Here is a 25,787-nt window from a genome sequence, read left to right on the forward strand (position 1 = left end):
TACCTTCCACACGTATCTGCTACAGTCTGTCTAATGATCCGTGACATTATGGATACGCAGCGGCCCTGAAAAGTTAAGCCACACTTCAATGTTGTTGCATTAGAATAAATATCACGCAAGTGACATTTATTTAAAAATGCAATGAAGCATTTCAAGCAAATCAAAAATAGAACATTAGAAATGTCACTTTTTAGCAATAACTTCAATAAAACAAAAATATAACTTGCATACTAAATTTAAACATAAATGTGTTATACTGTAGCTTAAATGAACTGGGTGTTTCTGTTTTGGATAAAAGCGTTTACCAAATGCATTCTGGGATATAGATGACATCCTGGATTATCCCAAATACATGGATTGCCAAAATAATTGCACAATATTTTCAGCGCTTTATTATAATGTTTTCCGACGAAAGCTTATTCACAGCAGCTAAATGTCAATTTCGTATGCAAAAGAAACAAACCAAAATAATCTTTAGCATTTCATAATCAGGAGGATTTTTTTATCTATTTAATGGCCTGGGTCTGAGAAAAGCTTTTAATATTTCTACATTGTAATCATTCGCTATTAATGAACAGCAATTTACTGACCTCCAAACTGCCGGAGTGGACAGTTACGCTCGATTCTCAGACAAAAATGATAATGTTTTACAAGTGGAAAATAATAAATGCCTGACAGGATGAACGAACTTGACCTTTGTGATGTTTTCCTGATTTTACTGGTAAAGATTATAAAAATCACCTTTCATTTGTTTACATACATGCATTTGGTAAACACTTTTATCAAAAATGACTTGTGTATTTAAACTATACATTTTATTTGTCAGGATGTGTGCTTTTTGTTGTCCAAATTAGACATCAAAGGAGGGAAATCTATCAATTAAATATGTTGTAAAATATGTTGTTTTCCTGGAATTTCCAAAATACATGATAACATGAAATAAAACTATTCTGACACAGGGCACACTTTCACTTCACATTTTATTAGAATCTTTCCTAGTACTTCTGCACAGATAAACATTTGCCGTCATCAATACGTGACTTATATAGTTAAATTTTCCCACCTTTGTGAAGTTATTGTGTTAATGCGAACCTCACGCATATACCAGTCCAAATTAAATCGACACATATCAACCACCACAGGGACTCAAGATGATGTTGACACATGAGAAATTTGTCACATTAAACTTAAAAAGATGTTTGGCTTTACGGAACGTCCTTTCCAACAAAATCCCCCAAAATGTTCTGCATCTCTGACGATTCTTCAGCCATAGCATATCAGTCTGATGAGGTCTTAAAGCAGGAAGACCAAAAGACGTGTCTGACTCGCTCAAGACAGAAGAGGAAAATGGGCAGAGATTAGAAAAAACAAAACCAGTTTCGGGCACTTAATTTGAAGGTGACATGGCATTTCATCATGTATGGGACATCTAGTATGTACACCTCGTTGGGGTCGTGTGATCCTAAGCGGCCCTCAGTAGTCTAGGACTTCAATAGCACCATGAGAAGGCGGCTCGCGTGTCTATACTTTCCATTGTGAATTCAATCTCTTGAATATAAACCATAAACTAAAAAATGTTTCCCCCATATTTCAACATTATGTTGCAAAGTTTCACCAAATAAAAATCGATAGAAATAATAATAATAACAACAACAACAATAGTACTTTGAATAAAAACAGACAGGTGAATAGTATTCAATATCAACGTCGACATTTACCACGTATGCTACAAAAACGAATCCAATCAACTCGCTGACGAAAATCGTTGATTATAGTCGACAAAATACATGAAGACCTATCGTAACGCAAAGGATTACGCTAACTGAAAGCCATAGCTTCTGACACTGTCGTATTTGCGATTTCTTTATACAAATATTAAATCTATGTCTGACAAAAGACGTTTAAATACTTGTTAAACCCCGGCTGAACTCTTCCTGTCCCTCGAGTATTGAGAAAAATACCTGAAACTGTACAGATAAAGACTGTCTATTTGATATATGCCCGGTTAACGTGACAGTTTGGCTTGAATTAGAAAAATATTTAGTAGAGAAAATCAGGTATAAAGTAAAAAGCACAAAGCGTGATCAATTAGTCCAACAAAAAAAGCGTGTGGCGTCTTCTTCCAAAAGAAAGAGCGAGGGATCGCCGAAGGGTCGGAAGAGCGTGGTGCTCCCGCAAGTGACGCCAATTTCAGAAATCACGCCTCCCGCACGCATCCTTTCGTGGGCGCGAGACTTAGCACAACATAGAGAATAATGACACAAGACATGCAGAAGAGTCGTTTAAGAGTCGAAAGCGAAAGGCAGGGCTTTAATACATCAGCTCGCCGCATTGATCGCCCTCTTCTGGAAAGTCTGAGTTGAGGAGAGACTCCATGTAGGCTACGTAGCTGGAGCTGTGCGTGTAGGTCTCGCTGAGTTCCGGTTGAAGGGCTGGGGCGGGCAGTGTGGCGGGCGGCAGGCAGGGGGGAGTGCTGGCATTTGGGGTAATACTGCTGGGCAGGTAAGGGCTTTCTAAGTCGGGAGGTAGTACTGGTGGTTCGGCTGCTAGCGTAGGAGGCGGGATAGGCAAACGTGGGCGTTTTGCGGCCAGAGGTTCATCAGATGGCTGGGCCTGAGGTTGCAGTTGGTTTGAAGTTGCCTGTCCAAAAAAATTTAATAAACGTCAGAAGAGTTTCAACTTTATGGTTAGCTGAAAAAAAGGTGAATACGAAATTCTAAATCAATAATTTTAAGTCACTTGTACACGGCAAAAAAAAGATTGCTAGCTTACATTTTTCAGTACAATCAAACTCGCTTAGCAAGTCAATTACTTGTTAAAATTTTAAATGGGCAGTTTCATTGTATAGGGAGTTGTAGGGGCTATATATATTAACAATGGGATTGACTTTATAAATGTGAAATTGAAAAACTGCAACTGTCACAGTATTCATAAACTTTGAAAAACAATGTACTCCGAGGCCGCCATTTTTTGCGTCAAAATCTGTGACGTCAAATTGTTGCAACCTAAACCCGTTCTCTTAACGCTACAGCAAAGCACACGCGTTATTCAGTAAAATATGATACATCAAATATAATATCAGATATATAAATACACAGGGACAGTAGGTGGATTTATGTCCTCTTGACACAAGCTTGCCTGAATGCTAAATCATAAGACAGTTAAGACTATTAAAGACATCATACGATCAAATTAACGTATACTTTATACATCATAAGAATATACTGATAAACACAATGATAAGATGCTTACGGTTTATTTATTTATTCTGAATTATAGCCCCCGTCAGCTAATGACCGAGGGAGAGAAGACAATAACGTTAGGCTACTGATGTAAATCAGTCAAAAAGTCAAAATTTGAATTAAATGCCTTTTACATTGGTTAAAACATTGTGTATATATTAAATTAGCAATCATTTTGGTTTTTAATATGTATGTTTGTATCGTTTTATACCAACAATATTAAAATGTATGAAAACACACCAAATGGCTTCTTTATTTTATATCTTTATTATTATTTTAATAAATGTTCTTATCCTACAGCACCTTATATTTACTGAAGAACTGATAAGCGTCTCTGTGTTTAGTTTGGCTGCCATTTACGTCATGGAAAAAGAACACGGCGGCCTCCTTAGGTTACAATGAGTATTACATTTAGGGTTCTTTTAAAGAAATGAAAATATTTGGTTAGTTCCTTACGACAAATGCTACTAGTGTAAGGCTATTACCACGCATTAAGCCATACATCTCTGGGTTCCTTTTAAGGCAGACAATCTTTTAAAACAAACTAAATGTGCTGTATTGGCATTCTGAACGACACAGAACCCTTACACTTCATATTTGTACACAGATTAATTCAACCGCTGGATTAAAAAAAATCCCTCACCAGGCGAGACAAAACCCTCTTGGACAGATCCTGATCCAGAGAGTGAATCTCACTTCGCTTAAGCAGGAGCTGAGTATCATCCTGAAACTCCACCTTTCCGGCAAGAGAGAGAGAGAGAGAGAGAGAGAGAGAGAGAGAGAGAGAGAGAGAGAGAGAGAGAGAGAGAAAGTTCATGTGATATCCCTTTAGTCTTTTCTGACTCTTTGAAACTTTTCAGAAGTCTCCAACACCCTTTTATAAGTTGAAAGCAACAGACATTATGACCCCCAAAGTTGAAAAGAGTTTGCAATCAACACATCCATCTAACATCTGCTCGCTCATTATTTGTTTTCTGCACATGCTAGGTGGGAAAAAACATTTCACTGGAGGAGTCTGGCGAGGCTAAATCTGACCTAGGATTAGATTCCGAGGGCTGTCGCTCACACGGATCTGATAAATAACGAAATGTGGTGGCTTGTTAATTTTTGTGAGAGCTCGTTTAGAGACCTCTGTCCCCAAAGACTGTCTCATGGGTTTGGCTGGAGAACGAAAGAGTCTTGTGAGGTTTTAATTCGAAAGTTTGGTTGACGACAATGAAAACAAAGTCAAGAAGGCCAATCCAGTCTGTAGCCGGGTGTTGCTTCCCGAAAAATACAAGATTACATCCATTTTAATGAACAAAACTAGCAAGTTATCAAAAACATTCATGCAATAGCACTAAAAGAGCGTTTTACCAACATTATATGTCGTTGCTAACCAATCTCCAAATGTTTTTAAAACCCTGTGACATTGTTAAACACTCCTAACTATTTCATTACATAATTGATAGCTTCCAGTAGCATCAAAATGAAGTTACCTGGTACTTTCTGTGAATGTGTTCTTTCACAAAAGACGCGTTGAGGACCTTGCCGTCTAACGTCTTGATGACTACAAGTTCTCCAAGTTCTGGAGGGCCGTTCCGCAAGCAATCGTGACCCTAGAAGAAAATACCGTAACATAAGACCAACGGCCGTAGCTCTGAATTCTGATTGGTCGAGCCCAAAATGAAAGCAACCACAACATTTTACTTGCTCACCAGTAAATTCTCCGGGAAGACGTTATCACAGTATGAGCCGTCGTCAAAATTGACTTCGTAAAAGCTCTGGGATCCGATGCCAGTGATGGTGCAGCGATAGAACCAGCCGTTGCTGTGCTTGCCTATGACCTCCTGACCCAGAGACAGATCACGAGAGCCACCTTTGACCTGCGACGGGAAAGCCGTCAGTGTCCGGCCGGATCGAACATATCCATCGGTTTTCAAAATGCATTTTTCACGTACCTTCTGATTGGTCTGTTTGTGTTTGTGGCAGGTGACGGACACCACGTACGGCAAATCAGCAGGTTTCATCGTCACCCCGGCGAGGAGGGCGCAGGTGACGTGGAAGGACGTCGAGCAGTTGTCGAATGAGCACTGGATGCACGCACCGAAGATCTGTTTGGTCGTCTTGTGGCAGTACACGCACTTCTGAAATTCGTAAAGAGAAACGGCGTTCACGTTTCATTGTTTGGTTTCTCTCACTCGGTCATAATCTCAGCTTTCTTTCCGTCTTCTTTTCTATCACATCGACAGAAAACACCTTTAAACACACACACACTCCGGGATATCGACGGAAGCAAAATTCTTTATTAAATTGTCAATATTTCATTTCAGCAGGAGTGTGTAATGTACGATGCGGCGCCGGCTCGGAAATATTTCATCGGCTTGCGAGAGGTTTTGATTTATCATTCCACATGGATTGATCACGAGACGGGCCGACTGAGAAGAGAGAAAAGGTGATTTACGAACGTCAACCTCAGGGTAATTTATTGGTATATCTAAACATGGGCTTCATTTCTAAAAGAACTGATACAACAGAGAATCCCCTTTATTTTAACGGATGAACCGCACGACAAACATCAGACTTTTCTGAGCGGTTTAGCTCGTGCTATTTGTCCAAACATCAACTATAATGAGATGATTCTAACCTTTCTGAACTTCTAGCATTATGCGTACGATAAATGTTTCTTGAACGTTAACGTGAGGTTGTGCTGGTGAAACAGCTTAAGAAACATTCATACAAACATGTGTGATGAAAGATTATAATGATGTGACCGGTGCTTTCTGCCGGATAAATCTCGCAGGAATCAGACATATGAACATTACGGAGGGTCTATGAAGCGATCGCTCGAACAACATCAGAGACGATCATCTGATCTTCATGTCGCCTCTGTACGGTTTGTGTAATGATGCGTTTGGCGGCGTCAGTCGAGTCGTGGGCCGGTCTGTTCAATCGTGCGACGAAGGGAAAGAACCTGCCTGTATAATCAATGCAGCTCATTTAGCACAGTGAGAAACGACACCTGATTATTCACAAATGCCACATCATTAATAATGCATCATTCACTCGCTTGCCCGAGAGAGAGAGAGAGAGAGAGAGATATTGAACAACGATTGGTTGATATTTATCCTGATGCGTTTCAGCATCTTTACCTACAGGTTGTGGATACTGACGAGAGGTTAGAGGTCATGACTCTGTCTTTACTCACCAGACTCTTCCGGGTATCAGGGACGGCAGTGACGTCAACCGGCTCTCGCTCCACCGCGTTGACAAATCGAACCTCAGCCACGGCGATTGCACAAATCACGTGGACCCACCTGCAGATGGACGGCACAACTTCACACTTCATTCAAAATGAACATGAACAGATGCCTCCTCACTTCCAGAAAGAGAGTTTATAATACGGACCTGTCATCTGTGGTTTTCTTCAAAGCTCCTCCTCTTAAACTGCACAAACAGCACGCCTGCAGCGATGACGAAAAAACATCATCAAACCCATAATAAAACACAGCACTTCTGTTTTGTCTTATTTTCTTTAACGCAAAATGAATGTTGACCTGCGGAGTAGTGATTTACAGACGACTGAACTGACAGCTAGTCAGTGTTAAGACTTTGCTTGAGATCAGATTGACATCTAAGTGAAACTCGTTTTTTAATATTCACAACCGATGACATAACCTCCGTTGAGTCAGATACTTACAGCCGCACACGCCTGCACGCTACACCGTGAACACGTCCAGCCTTCTTGCTTCGTGTCGGGATTGACGCCGTAACAACCTGGTGAGAAAAAGGGACGCGAATTTAGCATTCAAAAGCAATTTTTTTTATTTTTATTTAATTTGATTCATTCTATAACTAATGTTTTTTACAGGTCAAAAAACCAATAACCTAACAGGACATTTCTATGATTTGATCAAACGCTAAAAACGCTGTTCCAACTGGGAGTTCTTAACCAATTAAATAACTCAATGTGGTGAGGAAGGCGGGATGAGAGCCGTGACGCGAGTGATAAATGCAATCAGCTGTGCGGTCCCGCATCTATCACGGAGGAGATTGGGAGCTTAAAAGGACGACCGGCAGGACTGTTGACGAGAGAGGACCGGGCCTGGACATATGTTTAGTTTATGTGTATGTTTTATGGCCGGCAGTCTACCGTGAGGTGGCTGCCGGTTACTTCCGTGTCTATTGTTTATTTAATTAAAGTTTTATTGTTTGAATGTTCGCCAGTTCTCGCCTCCTTCCTTCACTTTCTATGGATCTTTATTACACTCAAGAAAAAGTTGCAAATGTAGAAAATGTATTTGAAAATACTAGAAAAACAAAACAGTAGTACGTATTAAGCTAATTCTTACTCGTACCCATACTATACTCGTACTATAATTCATCATGGCTACGTTGTTCTGAATGCAACAACAAAGAAATCTTTTTTCGGTACAACGAAATCATTTGAAAACATCTTCGTACATATGAATCATGTTGAGCGATTCGTAAAATAAATTGCGTCGATTACGTTTTGTTACATTCTGTATACCACAAATAATACATTTATAAAATGGTATTTTAGTAAAGCAGTCAAATTAAATAAATATTTATTTCTATAAACCCATACAAACAAAAGGTCAGACGGTCAGTACAAGGCGTTCTGCTACAATCCAGAACATGCTGTTAGCAGTAATTACACGAGATGCTCTTCCATTGTGAGTCACAGAAATGGACTGTGATATTGCTGCGACGATCCTTTAAAAAAAAACTGAAATGGAAAGCTCTTTTGACACACTGTCATTTCTCTCTCATCTCAGTCTTATCGAAATCACCGGCTTTCACCTGCTGTGGTTCTAGGGGAAAATCCGTCTAAAAACGTTGAATTTTTCACAAACAAAGACGGTCCAGGTGTCAAGAGAATTGAACTTTATTTCCTCGCGCCAACAAAGTGAGATGTCCTCAAAGCTTCTGAAGATACAGCATCAACAGTTACACACAAACTTCGTAAACCCGTTACGAATCAGGTAAGGTCCTGTTGTCTCTTATTTTTTTATACCCAATCCCTTTTCTTCTGCCCCCCTTATTTCCCAAGCAACAAGGTATGGTTCTAACTGTGGCGGACCAACCGTAATTTAGTTTTTTAATATATTTACACACAATAGGTACGCTTATCGTTCTCGATGATACCAGCCTCCGACGGTTGCACAAGAACATGTTTTTACCAATATTACTGGACCAAGACCATTACTATGGATACTCATAAACGATGGAAAGTCCCCAGAAGTTATGCAAGCTTTTGATCAAAGGTATGCCTCAAAACCTTAAACCAGGAGTCTACAACTATAATCGCTTGAGGTCCAGTAAATGAAACCAGCAGAGGTCCGGACAATTTAAAACCTAAAAACATGAATTGATGGTTTCCGGCAGACCAAAGAAATAAACACTTCTTTTCACATCTATACGACATAACAATTGCTAAATGATCTTAACCTGCAGTGAACGCTTTCATTTCAACTTAAAAAGAAAACAAGTGTTGTTTTCTGCTGACCTGAGATGAACACATAGCAGCATCAAGTTAAGACCGAACATCCTCTGATCGCTCTTCTTGTGGCTGTTTCTATAATATTATTTTCTTTTAACCTTTAGTTATAATAAAACTGTAATATCATAAAAGGTCAACAATTCGTTATCAACCGTGTGATTTATCCAAGTTAGCTACGTTTCCTATGAATACTTCTTGGTTAAACATCATAACAATCGAATTGTGGTGAGTGAAGAAGTGATTATGGTGTGCGTTTACTTTATACTGCAGTGAACATCCATCACAAGTGCCTTAGAAATACACAATACGGTCACCTCACACGAGTCAGGTAAACCCTAACCGCAAGCCCGCCACACAACACACAATCCACGGGCACATGTTTACGTACACGTGCTTGTTTGTCTCATTTTCATAAGTGCTGGAAGAATGTTAGCGAGTTCAAGCGTGAACCGAGGTTGGGGGAAAAACAGTGTGGATAACTGCACAACGGCAGGACTAACAAGCTGTCCGTCACTTCACGCCCCGAGCTTCTAGGAAGTAAACAACCTGGAAGAAACAACTAGAAGTGGGTAAAAGTGGTGTTTTATCTGGAAACGTTCAAGTGGCTGAACCACTGTTTATTTTTATAACGCCAGAACGATGTTTTTAAATCAACTCATCTCATCGTAGAAAACGCAGGAAGATTTACTTGGAGGAAACCGAGAGCATGTGTTCCTATGACAAAATGACGACTTCAATTTGTTTGACGGAGTGAAAACACGGTGACGTTAAACTGATTAGTGTAGCTAAAAGCAGAGTAATAAAGAGCGACTCATCCGAGCGCAATCACACTCAATAAATCATCCGAGCAAACAGAACGACTGCCGAGCGCTCGCTCTAATGAACTTAAGATTCAGACGGCGAGCTGACAGACACGCTGCGTTCTTCTGAACGCAACAACTAAGATTCGGTTTTCTTAAATTGCAAAGTTCGTCCGTCTTTTGATCGAGTCGTTTTCGTAAATATAATCATGTCGCCAGCTTATGTTAAATAACACAGCAGGGTGATTCTGGCAAAGACGAATAGTTTTCTGGAGTAAAAACTTTTGCCTGCACATTTATTTTGGTCTACAGGAAGAAACTGACACAGAGCGCAAAGGGTCCAATCAGAAAGTGTTGTTACCTCAGTGACTCGACCCTCACGCATGTCCAATTCCACAATCTCGCTCTCTCTCTAACAAACACACACTCGTGGACTAATTGGCTAAGCGGCTTAGGCCCGGCCAGAGGAGAGAAACCAACTAAACAAACCGTTTTCCCGTCCGTTCTCTCGTTCGCTTCAGAGGTTTTTGTCGCTTTCTAAATAAATAACAACGCTCGAGTTCGCCGACGGTAAATTGGCTGGAGTTACAAACGGCGAGGGGTCCAGTCAGGAGATAAAGACAGTTTCCTGAATATTTATCAGCGCTTGGGCCCTGCTAGATGCACGGAAACGTGTCGTTTTCATCAAACGAACGCCTTACACGTGACATCATTTTGTTTGACAAACTTAAAGAATCAGGAGACGAGATATCAAGGGTTTGAGCTCACTGGCATGAACTTGTAGTCTGCAGCTTCCACAGGACATCAGGACGCTGGTACCATCATCACCGATATGGGAATTAGACGGAAGTGGTTCGGTGTTTTCCGCACCGGCGCTGAAACACATTTCCGGGACCAGAGGACGGGTGCGAGAGCCCAATCTGGAGGCCGACCCGGCCGTGTCCGAGAGGAGGGAGGGATCCTTCACCGGCTATTCACAGACGGACAGTTGTAAGACTTGCGTTAAATCGCTTTCGGTAAAAAGCATCCAAGGCCAACTGCAAATTGTTTCGCTAAATAAATACGTTAAGTTTAACACACAAACGTAACATTTTTCTGAACCATTTCCCATTGTTAGCTCTGTTATAAACCCCTCAAACGTTATGTTATTATTAAAGGGGGTCGGGTCACCACCTGCTTGTACGGACAGAAGAGCGCGCACACGGCACAGTGTGGCTCGATGGTTGCCATGGCAGCGTTGAACTGTTTCTCGGAGAGGAGGTTCGGCGAGCGGTTTTGCCACAGATCGCTGTCTTCCGTCTTCTTGACAACCGGCTCCACACCGCCATCTACAGGCAGCCCAGAGTAAAGCTCTGCACAAACAAAGATTGAAAAACATTAGAAAAAAAACTTTAGTTCATACATTAATGACATCATCTTTCGTTTTTTAAATGCTAAACAATGCAAATCAAAGAATGTTGTTGTTAATGAAGCATATACGATTATAGGGGATTGTGATTTTGATATTTTAGATGTTTGTTTTGCTCTACACGGACAGCAGGTAAAGCCGAGGGTACGGATGTTTTTGATCTGTTATGATGTCCTCTATCCTGTATTTTTTTGGCCACCCGCAGTGACAGCGGGCGGCTCTCTGTGGTACGGCGGTAAAGGTTTTCAGCTGTGTGTCTCTTCTTAACACACAGCACAGACAAATCAATAAGTGTATTCCTGCCTTTCTGTTTTATAAACCTCTGATTGTTGTGACCGCTTTTCTTCAAACTTTATTGCTTCTGCTTTTTGTGCGCACACAAGCAACACTTCTCCAGCAAACTAGAAAACTCTGAAATGCAGGAAGTTCAATGTGGTTTGCCGAGATACCCATTGTGATCATTGACAATCACATGGTTTTGAATATTAGATCCTCTTGCATTTAAACTTTTCACTTCTTTTTTTCTACTGGCATTGCTAATCTTCCTCTCACAATGAATTGTGGGTAATATCAACCGTTTATGGATCAACACTTATTCAAATGTATCCCAATTAACTTTGACAGCATCTGATGCTAATGATGCATCAGCAAGGCTCCACCCACCCTCATCGCTGGACGCTTCCTGTTTGACTATGGAGTGCGGCGACCTCATGGGCGGCTTGCTGAACGGATGCCGTCGGCTCTTCTTCACCTCCACCTTCTTCTTCAGCTTTGTGAAGGGACTCACCTGAGGGGGAATGACAATTTACGTGTTAACAAAACTCTTGCCTGGAACCGCAACAGAAAAGTTGACTCTTTTGGAGTTGGTTGTCATACCTGTTCAGTCGAAGCAAACTTTTCAAACGCCTCTTGGAAGCTGATTTCGTCTGGACTCTTTGGTTGCTTCTTCTTCCTCTTTTTCTGCTGGCCGTTTTCCAGCGGAGGATCCTGGGAATCTGTTTTGCTATCGTCACCTGATGCAAAGACATGCAGAAAACAAGTTACTACAATATATATATATATATATATTCCTAGGAACTTTATATGCAAAGGCTAAAATACACTACAATACTTTTGCTCAGATTTTCAGTCTGGACCTGTTGCAGAAAAGTGTTTCTATCTGAAGCTTAAAAAACGTCTGCACGTGTATGATGTCCAGTTTACAAAAAACGCGTTCAGATTTTAAAAGTAGTAGTTTTAAACTTGTAGTGTATTCCAGCCATAAGCAGTACTAGCCAATAAAATAATTGGGATTTTCTCACCTGCTTCCCGGAGCGCCGCCTCGGCCTGTTCCTGCTCCTCTCTCTCCAGCGCCTCCAGCGTCAGGAGCGCCTCGCGGGCCATCCGCTCGTCCTTCTGTTTCCGTCTCTCTTCCTCCCTCTCCTCCACCTTCCTCATATACTCGCTCATGTCTAGCTCAATGCCCTCCTCGGCCAGGATCTTCACCTCCTCCAGCTTCAGACGGCGGAACTGTTTCACCTTCGCTTGCGTCCTGGAAGACAAGTACACGTGACACTTCATATAATATACATATGAGGAGCGACATCTCCATCATCACCCAGATCCCTGTCTGACCTCCGCAGCAGTTTCTCTTTGTACGTGACTCTGGTTTTCCTCCAGTGCTCTAGCTCAGAGCTAGTGAGGGTTGTTGGTTTCAGGTGGTCCAGGACCGTAGTGTCTTTTCCCTGTTTCCACTGATCGTAGCGATCGGGCTGGAGGACGCGCACAAACACGTCCATGGAGATCTTCACCATGTCCTTACGACACGTGCACTGCAGAGGGACACGACAAGAACACATCATTCAACACCTCTATAAACCAATACAACAAACTAAGATAAGAGAATCGAGAGAGAGAGAGAGAGAGAGAGAGAGAGAACTAGAGAGAGAGAGAACGAGAGAGAGACACACAGAACAGACAGAGTTAAAAAGAGAGAAAGGAGAGAGGAGACGGAGAGGGGGAAGGTAAGAAAGCGAGATGAATCGAGAGAGAGATGAAGGCAGAAAAAAAGGTAGTACATTTACATTTATTCATTTGGCAGACGCTTTTATCCAAAGCGACTTACAAGTAGTTTTTATTTTATTTTATTTTTTTTAGTAAGACAGAAGAGGGGAAAGAAAGAGTGAGATTAAGAAGGAAAGAAGGAAAGAAGGCAGACAGACATATGGAAAAAGAAAAATAGAGACAGACAGACGGATGGATGGATAGATGGAAGAAAGACAGGACGAAAGAAAAAGAATGAACGAGATAAAAAGAAAAATAAAGACAGACAGGAATCAAGGAAGAATGGATTGATTGATGGATAGATGCAAGAAATACAGGCAGAAAGAGAGAAAGAGAGAAAGAGAGAAAGAGAGAAAGAAAGAAAGAGAGAAAGAAAGAAAGAAAGAAAGCAGACAGACAGACATATGGAAAAATAAAAATAGAGACAGACAGACGGATATATGCATGAAAGACAGAATGTAAGACAAAAAAAAGACAGACAGATACAAAAAAGAAAGAAAGAAAGAAAACAGGCAGACAGACAGATGGAAAAAGAAAAATAGAGACAGACAGATGGATGGATATATGCAAGAAAGAAAATTAATGAACGAGATAAAAAGAAAAAGAAAGACAGAAAGGAATCAAGGAAGGATGGATTGAAGGATAGATCGATGCAAGAAATATGGGCAGAAAGAGAGAAAGAGAGAAAGAAAGAAAGCAGGCAGACAGACAGACAGACAGACATATGGAAAAAGAAAAAGAAAAAGAAAAATAGACACAGACAGACAGAAATATGCATGAAAGAAAGAATGTAATACAAAAAAAAGACAGACAGATACAAAAAAGAAAGAAAGAAAACAGACAGACTGACAGATGGAAAAATAAAAATTGAGACAGACAGATGGATGGATGGATATATGCATAAAAGACAGAAAGAAAGAGATAAACAGAACAAAGCAAGGAAGGTTGGATTGATGGATGGATAGATGAAAGAAAGAAAGAAGTGTTGTGTTGATGTGTTATGCAAACTACCTAACTACAGGGTTAAAATGCAGATAAAGTTCAGACATCCTTTTACCCGATCAGTGATGAGACAACAGAGACAAACATGATGAAAACTGAGATTATTCAATCACATGAGAGGAAGTGAAGGTTTAATTCACGCGCTGCAGACGTCAGCAGAAACCACCGTCTCTCAATCAGCACACAACAGATGAAAATCAACGCGAGTGGCGGTACAATATATTACACCGCAGCGTTATTTTCTGTGCCCGATGTTCAATTACCGGAAACATTCTTCAGCTGAAGTGAAGACAGGCCGCCAGCGTCAACAACAACATCACTGTGTGTGTGTGTAATAACCACAACTAGTGCCAGACTTCACACACACAAGTCAATGTCTCATAACTCCAGAGGTCAGCATATTCTGCTCAGACCTCCCGAATGAGAAGCTGAAGTGCAGGATGATGTCATAAAAATCAAACAAATGTGAATTTTGACATTCGCCCAATGTTACATGTTTGTGGACATATCCCTCAACAGGCCAATAATCAGAATCTAGACAGTGATGCAGAAGTGGACTAACAAGCTGTCTTTGTGTTTTATAATGTGTGTGTGTGTTTAAGATATTTCACTAATGAGATGGGCAATTACAGGCATGTGAGGAGGAAAGTCAAATAATGACTTGGATTTCCAGTAACAGCTGTGAATGCTGGTGATTTGGTTTAATTAGACAGCAGCGAGCGCGAGTCTTCATCACACGACTGTGACCCTCACAACGCTCCTGTGATATTTACCAGCGCCGCTCTTCAGATATCCTTAATCCACACACAACAAGCTCTGTGTGTGTGTGTGTCTGTGTGTGTGTGTGTCACACGTGCTGTGGGACTTTAAAATGCCAGGCATGAAAGAAGCTGGAGAAATAAATAGAAAATTACAAAAAAGCTGAATTTTAAGTATATAGAGACTGTGATCCGCGCGCACAGACCGGAGTTTATTAAAAGAATGAAAGATCAAACAAAAAAAGAAAGAGAAAAAACAAAGCTGCAAACGTGTCAACAAAAATACAATCATAGTAGAAGGAAGATGGGAAAAACGAGAAAGAGACAGACAGACCCACAGAAATCAAAAAGCAGACAGAGTAAAATGAAAAACAGATACACAGAAAGTCAGATAGAAAGACAGACAGACAGACAGATAGACAGGCTCAGAAATCTACAGAAAGAAAGAAAAAACAGACACAACGATATGTGGAAAAAGAGAAAGACAGACAGACAGACACAAAAAAAAACAGAATACCAAAGAAAGAAAGACAAAACAAGCAAGCAGACAGAGGGAAAAGAAAAACAGATACACAGAAAGTCAGACACAAAAAACAGGCAGACAGATGGAAAAAGAACAATAGAGACAGACAGACAGACAGACAGACAGACAGAAATTCAGACAGAAATCCAAAGAAAGAAAGAAAAGACAGACAGATATATGGATGGAAAGAAAGAAAGAAAAAAACAAGCAAGCAGACAGAGGGAAAAGAAAAACAGACAGACAGTAAGATAGACAGACAGAAAGACCAAAAACAGGCAGACAGATGGAAAAAGAACAATAGAGACAGACAGACAGAAATTCAGACAGAAATCGAAAGAAAGAAAGAAAAGACAGACAGATATATGGATGGAAAGAAAGAAAGAAAGAAAGAAAGACAAAACAAGCAGTGCAGACAGAGGGAAAAGAAAAACAGACAGACAGTAAGATAGACAGACAGAAAGCCCAAAAACAGGCAGACAGATGGAAAAAGAACAATAGAGACAGACAGACAGAAATTCAGACAGAAATCCAAAGAAAGAAAGAAAAGACAGACAGATATATGGATGGAAAGAAAGAAAGAAAGAAAGAAAGAAAGACAAAACAAGCAGTGCAGACAGAGGGAAAAGAAAAACAGACAGACAGTAAGATAGACAGACAGAAAGCCCAAAAACAGGCAGACAGATGGAAAAAGAACAATAGAGACAGACAGACAGAAATTCAGACAGAAATCCAAAGAAAGAAAGAAAAGACAGACAGATATATGGATGGAAAGAAAGAAAGAAAGACAAAACAAGCAGTGCAGACAGAGGGAAAAGAAAAACAGACAGACAGTAAGATAGACAGACAGAAAGCCCAAAAACAGGCAGACAGATGGAAAAAGAACAATAGAGACAGACAGAAAGCTAGAAAAAAGACAGAAAGAAATGGAAAGAAAGAAACTCATGATACTGTACCTGTGTGGCCATCTTGCCGTAGTCGACCCAGCGCAGTGTTGCAAAGTTGGTGGATTCTGCGCAGTTGAAGCCGTGGTTGAATCCGGCGTGATAGCCGTACGGAAACGTGACCATAAACTCACCCTCTTCCTGAGTGATCTGCAGGAAAACAAATCTATCCTCAAACATCTTTACAAAAACAGGAATCCACGCAAAACTACAAAACTGTACGTCAATGACGCCGCATTATGACATATGCGGCAATAAGGCCAAATGTTTTCAACGTAAAAAACTAAACACACTGACAGCGATGATCAAGGGTTCACAAATATACCACACGCGACTACATAACAAATATAAGCTGCTATTTGTTTTAACATTATATTTATTTATATTCTAAATACTTATTAAAACCATTTGTTTTTTATGTTTAAATAAACGAACTGCTTTGCAACATTGTATGAAACTAATGTCTTCATTGAGTGTTTTGTCCTTTTATGGATTTGCACTTTTATATTTTTACAATTTTATACAATAACGTAAACAAATAGCAAATGAACAATGTTTGTATGCGGATTAATTTCATATATTATTTGAATATACATGTTGCTCCGTTGCTCCTCATCCTATTAATCCTGTCGAGCTTTGCTCTAATATGAAAACCTTGGAGCGGGAAACATTTACAGGACTCAGTGAAGTGTGCTTTGATGAAAGAGCCAATAACGTCTGAATTAAGCTGTAAACGACACTTCAGAGAGCAGAAAAACCTGACGCGGGAAAATCAGCCGAGACAGACAAACATGTTGAGTTTTAATATCTGTAGCCATTAACCGCCAATGGGCAAAGAAATTTGCTCTCCCCTCTCGTACCAGCACGCAGAACACTCTCTCCTCATTCATTTTCTCGTAGGAATCCGTCTCGCTGCTCGGCTGCCTAGTGGCGAGAGAAAGCTGCGACGGCGACCCAAGCGCAATTAAGGTGAAGACGGCGAGCTTGTCGGGGGGGTTTATCCACCCTTGGCAAATGAAGATTTTCATTTCAGTCAATTTTTCAGCCGGGCGATGGCTGTGAAGTCACGCTTCGACGTATCGCTGCCGTCCATTAGAAAGTTAGATTGATTAACGCTTTTTCTGTTACGTTTGTATAATCCTAAAGGGTGACCATCCTCTAACTTAAGTGTCAATTATGAAAACTATTTAAAAAATAGAAATAATACATAAAATATGAAATAAAATGAAATGAAATGTAAAATCAAATACTATTTACGTGAAACACATAAAATATAATTTAATATGAAATAAATAAATACATTATTTAAAGAGGAAAGATTTGAGGTTCTACATTGGTAACATCCAAAAAACATAGAGAGAGGAGAGAAAGAGGAGAGAAAGAGCGGAGAGAGAGATGAGTGAAAGAGAGGAGAGAAAGGAGAGAGAGGGAGAGGGAGAGGGAGAGAGGGAGAGGGAGAGAGAAGTGAAATAGAGAAGTGAAAGAGAGAAGTGAAAGAGAGAAGTGAAAGAGAGAGAGAGAAAGAGAGAGAGAGAAAGAGAGAGAGAGAAAGAGAGAAGTGAAAGAGAGGAAAGAGAGAAGTGAAAGAGAGGAAAGAGAGGAAAGAGAGAAGTGAAAGAGAGGAGAGAAAGAGAGAAGTGAAAGAGAGGAGAGAAAGAGAGGAAAGAGAGAAGTGAAAGAGAGGAAAGAGAGAGAGAAAGAGAGGAAAGAGAGAAGTGAAAGAGAGAGAGAGAAAGAGAGAAGTGAAAGAGAGGAAAGAGAGAAGTGAAAGAGAGGAGAGAAAGAGAGAAGTGAAAGAGAGGAAAGAGAGAAGTGAAAGAGAGGAGAGAAAGAGAGAAGTGAAAGAGAGGAGAGAAAGAGAGAAGTGAAATAGAGGAGAGAAAGAGAGAAGTGAAAGAGAGGAAAGAGAGAAGTGAAAGAGAGGAAAGAGAGAAGTGAAAGAGAGGAGAGAAAGAGAGAAGTGAAATAGAGGAGAGAAAGAGAGAAGTGAAAGAGAGGAAAGAGAGAAGTGAAAGACAGAGACACAGAGAGAGAGACACAGAGAGAGAGACACAGAGACACAGAGAGAGAGACACAGAGACACAGAGAGACAGAGAGACAGAGAGACAGAGAGACAGAGAGAGAGACAGAGAGAGAGAGAGAGAGAGAGACAGAGAGAGAGACAGAGAGAGAGACAGAGAGAGAGAGAGACAGAGAGAGAGAGAGAGAGAGAGAGAGAGAGAGAGAGAGAGAGAGAGAGAGAGAAGTGAAAGAGAGAAGTGAAAGAAAGACATCCTGCTGAGATCAACACTTTAATAATCTAGAAAATGCGATGGCTGCATCACCTGCCACATGAACGACATCAGCACCAATGAGGACAAAAATGAAGCGCAACACATGAGAGCAGCACACAGTGGATCACAGCTGAACTTGATTGAGAGATTTACTCTGTTTTTAATCTCCAGCCCAGAATCAGCACCAGGGTTTCTGGCTCCTGACAATGGGAATTATTTGTCGATTAAAATACGGCGACGCTGACTAATCTTCACGGGCAGAAATCCGCAGCGGAGTAAATTGAAATGTGAACTCCTGCATGTCCTCTGTCACTGTATGAAGCGGTGAGAATAAACTTCTCTTTGGTGAAGCGCTCTCATCATCTCTGTATACAGAGCTAAGCGCGGACTGCACGGTTTCTGCCCGCTGGCGGCCCGTGACATTTGTGCTCCGTCCCGCATGCATGCGCAGCACGTTCACACGCTCGCACGTGAGAATGCAAGGACATTTCTTCTTGCTTTAAATGTGTTTTGAACATATTGTCTCGATGGAAAGTCATAAGAGGCTGGCTTAAAGCAGCAATCTGTGCCTCTCTGTCGCCATCTCTGTTTCAAACATTAAATTGCAGGTTATGTCGGCTGCTATTTTGAGATCACCTTTTCTTTTTAATAACATCATATCCAAAAGCAAATTAAAGCCAATATCTAAACCATAGATTGAACCCATTCTTCATACATTTCTGACAGCCTCTTCATATGGCTTTATTGATTAGGAATTTGTGTTTAATGGCAAGCTCGCACTACGTGATTTTTGGCCGGATTTGACGTTGCGGACAGATTTCCACCAAGCAAATTATTGCGTGGAGGAATTAAAAACTGCTGGCACATATTCATTAACATTACAGATGGTGTTAAATGGCTAGTATAACAGACATAAAGCTATTTTAAATTATCCTAAAGCAAGTCGGTATAATGGAATATAGCAAACACTTTAATGTGTCGCGCTCCATTACAGTGGATGGCGTAAACGCACCAGCAACTTGTCTGCCATCCACCATCAAACTAGAAGTGTTTGTGTTTTTGCTGTTGGTTCTCGACCTAAGCGCCATAGCGATTCAAGTAGTTTCACAGTCCTGCAGTGTCAGCTCGGCTTTAGTCAATAAAAATTGGACTTGGGTGGTTGATATGGATGCGCAGATCTCCTTAAATTTCATCAGACTGTGGTGACAACCACTCCAACATCACAATACACAGCGAAACTGGATTTCTGCACATTGACAGGAATGGATGGGTATAGAACTCACCCTGTCAAACGGGATGCCGTATTTCTTCAGGATCGACGGAGAAATGAGGGTCATCTTGTGACGGAGGAACGCGTCGCAGCCCTGAGAACTTCCTGGGAAAAAACCTGCAACATAACGACAACAAATAATCAAACAAAATGACTTTGAGTTAGTTCTTGCAGTCAAAGAAACAAAAAAAGTGAGAGTTTGCGAAGTCATTACAATGAAACCATCTTTGTAGGTTAAGAAAGGATGGAGAGAGAGAAAGAGATTGTCATGGCTGATGAGAAAGACGTGATTATGAATGTAACGTATAATTGCCGGTTGGAGGTTATCGTAAAAAGCTCTCTGTACGTCAGACTGGGCCAGTGTGGGTCAGAACATCAACCGCATGCTGAATCATTCTGAAAGCTCTTAATTATTATAATCATCTCCCTCATTCCAGCGCACAGAACACAATATGGGTCATTACGACACGGGTCGCGAAAAACGCACGACGGCTGGACGACGGCGCAAACGCGAAAACACGTGACGGTCGATGATTCATGCCAGCAGCTGTCTATCATTACTGCGGATACGCTCTTAGTGAGTGAAGATCTGGTTTATTTTAATTTAGCGAACCATTTCCTTTAAATAATGCAAAGCTTTGGTTTACCTGCACAGTTTTTTGTCGGGACTGTGATTTGTAGCCCTAATCCCAATACATTTGAAGTCCTTTCTATTCGAACGCAATTTCTTTCAATAAAGTCAAAAAGATCAAGTATAAAGTCTATTAACGCCTCAAAAACAGCCGTTCAACATGTTTACCTTCCTACTTCCAGTGAATATGTCAACTAAAGTAATACATTTTATTTGCGGGGATGCTTTCTTATCCATTTCGTACTTTCGATAAACAAAAGACGGAGTCTGGCTGCCTCTTAGCAAGGTGGCGGCTGTTGATCCATTTATGAGCTGAAACTTAAAATCAGCTCGAACGCCAATTCACCCCTCTTACGTAAAGATGTGATGACATGTATTTTGCATAAACCATTAATGGGCTTTTTAAGAGTTTATCGGAAAGAGTGGCGTCTCTCCACACACGATCGCATGTCTAAACTACAGCTGTTTCCTTCCCTCTCAAACGTTGGGTTTATTTACAGCGGGTTGTCGGGCGCAGTGACTGAGGGTGACACGCGACACAAGCTAATCTTCAATGATCGGTAGAGCGAGAATTAATAATTCTACACGATCTACAGAAGCTATATTCTAAACCTAGTAAAGTGCCTTCTGTCCTCTTGGGGAGTATCATAACTCAAGCCCGTAGGCAGGGAGGGTTCTGGTGGTGCGAACGAACCCCCCCTCACTGCCAAAGGTCCAGAATTTAAGTCGTTTTTTTCCTGTGATTATTGTCATCATTGTTTTAATCAATGCTTGTGATAAATTTCTGGGTTGCTGTTTCAAATTAATATGATTATTATTGCAGGACGCGTGTGTGTGCGCAGACAGAAAGAGTTCTCTCAATACACTTTTCAAAGCAACATGAAGAAGCATCGTCTCTGAGTGAGCATCAGAATATTGCCTTTCAGACCCAAATTTCTCAAAGTTACTCACATAGCCTAATCATTTGTTAAATTCATAACGTACCATTGCGATAGAACTGACACGCGTGACGCGAATCATCTGAAAATTTCAAAGAGACGACAAAATGGCCAAGTGGTTGGGAAAGAGAAAGGTTAATTAATATGCATAAGAAAATGTTTCGAATTTGAGTAGCACTAAACTATTAACTATTAATAAACTATTATACCATTAGGAGGCATAATAAATAAATTTCAAATCATAATTCAAATCATCTCCACAATAATTCAAGTAGTACCTACCCGACCCGGCCCCCCATTAAAGACAGGGAGAATTATGTGGCCCTTGCAGAAAATATTTTGGGGACCCCTGGTCTACAATATAATAGCCATATAAACGTAGCGAAATTATAATAATAAAACATAGCAAAGAGGCATTGACAGAGAGTCAAGAATTATTATTAATATTTCAGTAAAGTTCATTAAATCTATTCTGTTGTTAGTTTGGTCTTTAAACTTATGAACTGTGTATGGACTGACAAAAGTGTTACATGAGGAAGCAATTTGACAACAATGCAATAAATATTTTAGGTGCATCAAAAAGCGTGCTTGTTAAGATACCAGCAGACAAGCTAATCTAACAGAAATTAGTGCATTAAAGGTCACCAAAATGAAGGATTTGAACCTCATAATTAAATACAAGGAGAAAAACTGTAAAATAGGCTGGCTACGGACCTGTAACTCAAATCCGAACCGCTCAGGTGCTGCTGTATCTTTAAATCATCAGTAAACATGTCCATTGATCGGCTATTATTTGCTCAAAATAGTTTTGAATGCGTAATGTGAGGTCGTACCTTGAGCCAGCCTCTCCAGCCTCTTGCCATGCTCGGGAGGAATCGCATACCTGGAGGGAGGAGAAAAAATAACCATTGATTAATCCGATCAATAAAGAAAGAGACAAGGCCACAGCAAGAATCCGACCACCACACACATCTACAGCCCTCAAAAACATCAAGACGCCTCGACTTCCTTCTGACACAGATTTCACATTCAATACTCGTACGGTGCTTTAGAGGCAAAGCTCAGAAAACAATTATGCGAGCCAGTTTGTTTCATGTAACCGGCTCAAGCGCGCTATATAATCATTATTATTATTCTAGAAAAATTCACAGATGCTGGATTTTAAAATCGACTGCGCAATTTGGGGTGAAATGATTTTTCTGAAGGGAAACTACATCATTCTCTGTTCGTCTGAAAGTTCAATTCGCTTGACGCTGCTATTGACATCGTCTGTATTAGGGTAATTATTTCTTCAAGTTTCCGGAAAGCCGATCCCTCCTGAGGCTCTGAAGCACGGATGTAAATCCGGCACGTCACCTTCCCAGTGGGATCACACGATCAGAACAGGGGGAACGAGGCTTTGGGATGGTTTAGCGCTGCAGTGCCCCCTGCTGGAGGCTTGATAAAATGAGAGAGTGCCCACTTTCACGTGAAAGAGATCAGAGCTTCCTTACACACAAAAAAACTCAACTAAACCTCCCACGTAAAGATTAAAACATGCGTTTGTAGGTGGTTGATGGGATGCGCAATGTCATTTCTGGCTGCACGTCTGTTTTAAAACTTAAAACAATCACAATCAGGTTTGGAATTACACGAGTATGAATCGATGAGAGAATTTGCTTGACTCTATTTTTAATCCCTTCCCATAATGCAGTTCGTCTTGCATCCGTTGAATTTGATGGACACGGACGCAAAAAAGCTAAACAAAAATCCCACAAATCGAACATACGGCAACGAGTGCTCCGGCCTCTAACAACTCTAAAGAGACCGGCGCTAGTAAATTTAATTTGGAGAAAGAGGTGCCACCACCGATCGATAATAATTAGATGTCTCTTCCCTCCTCTTCTCGCCGATAAAAGAGCGGATCCGATGGGCTACTGTAATTACGGTACGAATGCTTCCTGCCCTCCGACATCAAACTGACGGCAAAACTATCTGGCAACCCAAAGTTGCGAACGCTCGATTTCCTTTGAATCCGTCTGGGGAGGAAGGCAGGTATTGATGGAATCACACCGTGGCACCGAGAACCCAAGTGAAGCCAAATCAGAGTAATTTGACAAAACACGGCCTTCTAATTTTAACACACATCTCGAGCGACGGCAAACAACACGAATAAGATTTGAAACTCTTGACCCTGTATTAAAAATAAGAACTCCTATGCAACTCTATTCCTCCTTTACGGTCTATAAAACACTCCTACTCTTCCAGTCCACCTGTCGAGCCGTGCCAACGATTCATCTGCCATCAATGAGAACATGAAAACAAGTAATAACAATCGAGATATGGTCACGGTCTCCGCGCCCCCCGCGGTTCTTTACGGCGGCACAAGGGCCTTTCTGTAATCTTTAAGAACGTGACAGATGATCTCGGGTGGTTGGGACAATTATGACTTAGATGTGGGGAGAGTCGGAGGCGAATGAAGTTAATTTCACAGTGGCTGAACAGAGGGTTAGCAAACAGCCGACACACACACTTTAACATACTGTAATTACCAGAAAAGTAAAACCGATTCAATTTCAAAAAAGGAAGGGGGCGGCGGACGCATGTGCCGTCGCATCATGTCCGGCTGAAGGGTGAGTCAATTTTATTTTATTTTTTACAAGTGGCCTGTAATTCGTAGCTATGTGTAGAAGTGGCGGAAAGTTAACTTGAGATGAGAGCGCTTCTTAGCGAGAAAGATCAAGAGCGAACACTTCACAAAGAGAGAACGATACTCTAGAGACTAAAGAGAAGAGTATGCAAGAACTCTTGAAGAATGGAGTATTTGAACCCTTAACTGTTTGGTCGTCTAAAGAACGCTCAAACACAACCATCATGTCCCTCCCGTCGGTCAAGTTCAGTTCTGCTATACTCAGTTAAAAAAAAGATGACAGTGTTCGTATCTTTTGGACCTCAAATCCAACGTGTTGTCAAAACAGACGCTCGGAATGAGCGCTTCGTAGTATAAATGTGACGCCGTCCCTTTAAGAGCACACAAGCTAAGGGCATCAAGGACTAGCGTGCAGTATGCGGTTCACACTTCTCCCTTACAGAAATGACAGAATGCACCAGGGAACCTTGGAAAGATCCAGTAGAAGTCGAGAAGAAAGAAACGCTTTTGTAAACCCAGGCCAATTTAAGCTGGCTGTTCGTTCAAGTCGCAACAAACCACCGTCTGGAAAACTGCATACAGAACAACAAAATATAGTATTAAACGTCATACTGTGGCAGAACTGCAGGGAAACACAAATCTGACTGAATACCAAGTGATTTCAAACACGTTTTTAACCTTTCTTACTTCCTGTCTGCATTACGAAACAAAGACAAGTCACGCTTTCTGCATGCACGACACGCTTACATATAGTTGTTAATTAAGAGAGGTATCATCAGTTATTACAATACTGAAAACGGTTCAAATATTATATGTTCGTCTTCCCTGCGGACGGCCCTCTGAGCTTCTCATAAGTGCCTGTAAAATGACATGCCGTGTTTTAAATGCAGCAGGAGGATGCTGAGACAAAAGCACACGCCACGATGACATCATCCTGAATGTCCAATGCAGCTGTGAATGACAACAGCGCTTCCAAGTGGCCAGCAGCTGAACTACATGCAGGTTTGTGTAAAACCAAGGGTTTTGCACCTTTGGTGATTTGTATTCAACAATATTCAAAATTTGTAACCTATTAAAATGTTTTAGTGCTGAAAAACGTTTATTAACTATAAAATGGCCAAATAAATATTATTTCAATGCTTATTATAAAATATTGGTCATCTTGTTTAAACGTAGAGATTATATTGCTGCTTTGGTACAACAAAATCAAGCATAAAATCTACTTCTTGAGAGACTGATATCGGGTTTGAATGTCTCTCAAACTGAGATACCAGGATATTTCACAATGCCCAGCGTTCTAATATGGACATTTTTAGCATCAAGGTATTTTAGTGTCTATGCTAGAAGCAAAATAATGAGACACAACCCTCATCGTGCCGGCCTTTATTGTTAAATGTAATGTTTTTATTTGGCAGACGGAAAAAGGACATTAAAACCCAAAGATCTGAGGGAGAGACAAAAATCTATGGGATACTTGAGGGCAGAGCTTTTTTGATTTGGCCAAGGAAGCAACGACCAAGAACAAAATGAACATTGTATAGAAAACTAATACTGTTCTCAAAACACGGAGTTATTTGACGTATACATGTACGTGGAGTGGCATTTAGACCAATGAATTTCCACTGTGGGCAGAGCTAGCCAGCATGACAACGCGGGGACACAAACCGATAATTTACAAACTCATCTCACTATTTAAGATACAGTAAAATCACAACCAAATGATCTTAATTTACATGTTACCGGTCAACAACCTGACGTTGTTCAGAATCTTTTAATTCACCTAAATGCACGTCACCTCAACTATGCAAGTTAAAGTCCCAGTGAAA

The 25,787-nt window shown here is 40.8% G+C and overlaps 1 protein-coding gene across 1 annotated transcript in view; it reads right to left on the reverse strand.

The window, feature by feature from the left end:
- Window positions 1–961: 961 nt before the first annotated feature.
- kdm4b (lysine (K)-specific demethylase 4B) overlaps window positions 962–25,787 on the reverse strand; it is a 29,470-nt gene continuing 4,644 nt past the window's right edge. Inside the window, exons 6-22 of the mRNA XM_079470698.1 lie at window positions 22,166–22,215; window positions 19,777–19,880; window positions 16,233–16,370; window positions 12,568–12,764; window positions 12,255–12,484; window positions 11,830–11,966; window positions 11,617–11,740; window positions 10,719–10,897; window positions 10,314–10,515; window positions 6,922–6,998; window positions 6,630–6,685; window positions 6,430–6,538; window positions 5,183–5,368; window positions 4,940–5,107; window positions 4,721–4,840; window positions 3,886–3,978; window positions 962–2,640 (exon numbers count right to left, since the gene is read on the reverse strand). Of these exons, the coding sequence (XP_079326824.1) occupies window positions 2,311–2,640; window positions 3,886–3,978; window positions 4,721–4,840; window positions 4,940–5,107; window positions 5,183–5,368; window positions 6,430–6,538; window positions 6,630–6,685; window positions 6,922–6,998; window positions 10,314–10,515; window positions 10,719–10,897; window positions 11,617–11,740; window positions 11,830–11,966; window positions 12,255–12,484; window positions 12,568–12,764; window positions 16,233–16,370; window positions 19,777–19,880; window positions 22,166–22,215 (2,500 nt within the window). The 3' untranslated portion in view covers window positions 962–2,310. The remainder of the gene's footprint in view (window positions 2,641–3,885; window positions 3,979–4,720; window positions 4,841–4,939; window positions 5,108–5,182; window positions 5,369–6,429; window positions 6,539–6,629; window positions 6,686–6,921; window positions 6,999–10,313; window positions 10,516–10,718; window positions 10,898–11,616; window positions 11,741–11,829; window positions 11,967–12,254; window positions 12,485–12,567; window positions 12,765–16,232; window positions 16,371–19,776; window positions 19,881–22,165; window positions 22,216–25,787) is intronic.

This window comes from Barbatula barbatula (assembly GCF_947034865.1).
Source record: "Barbatula barbatula genome assembly, chromosome: 13".
NCBI lineage: Eukaryota > Metazoa > Chordata > Actinopteri > Cypriniformes > Nemacheilidae > Barbatula > Barbatula barbatula.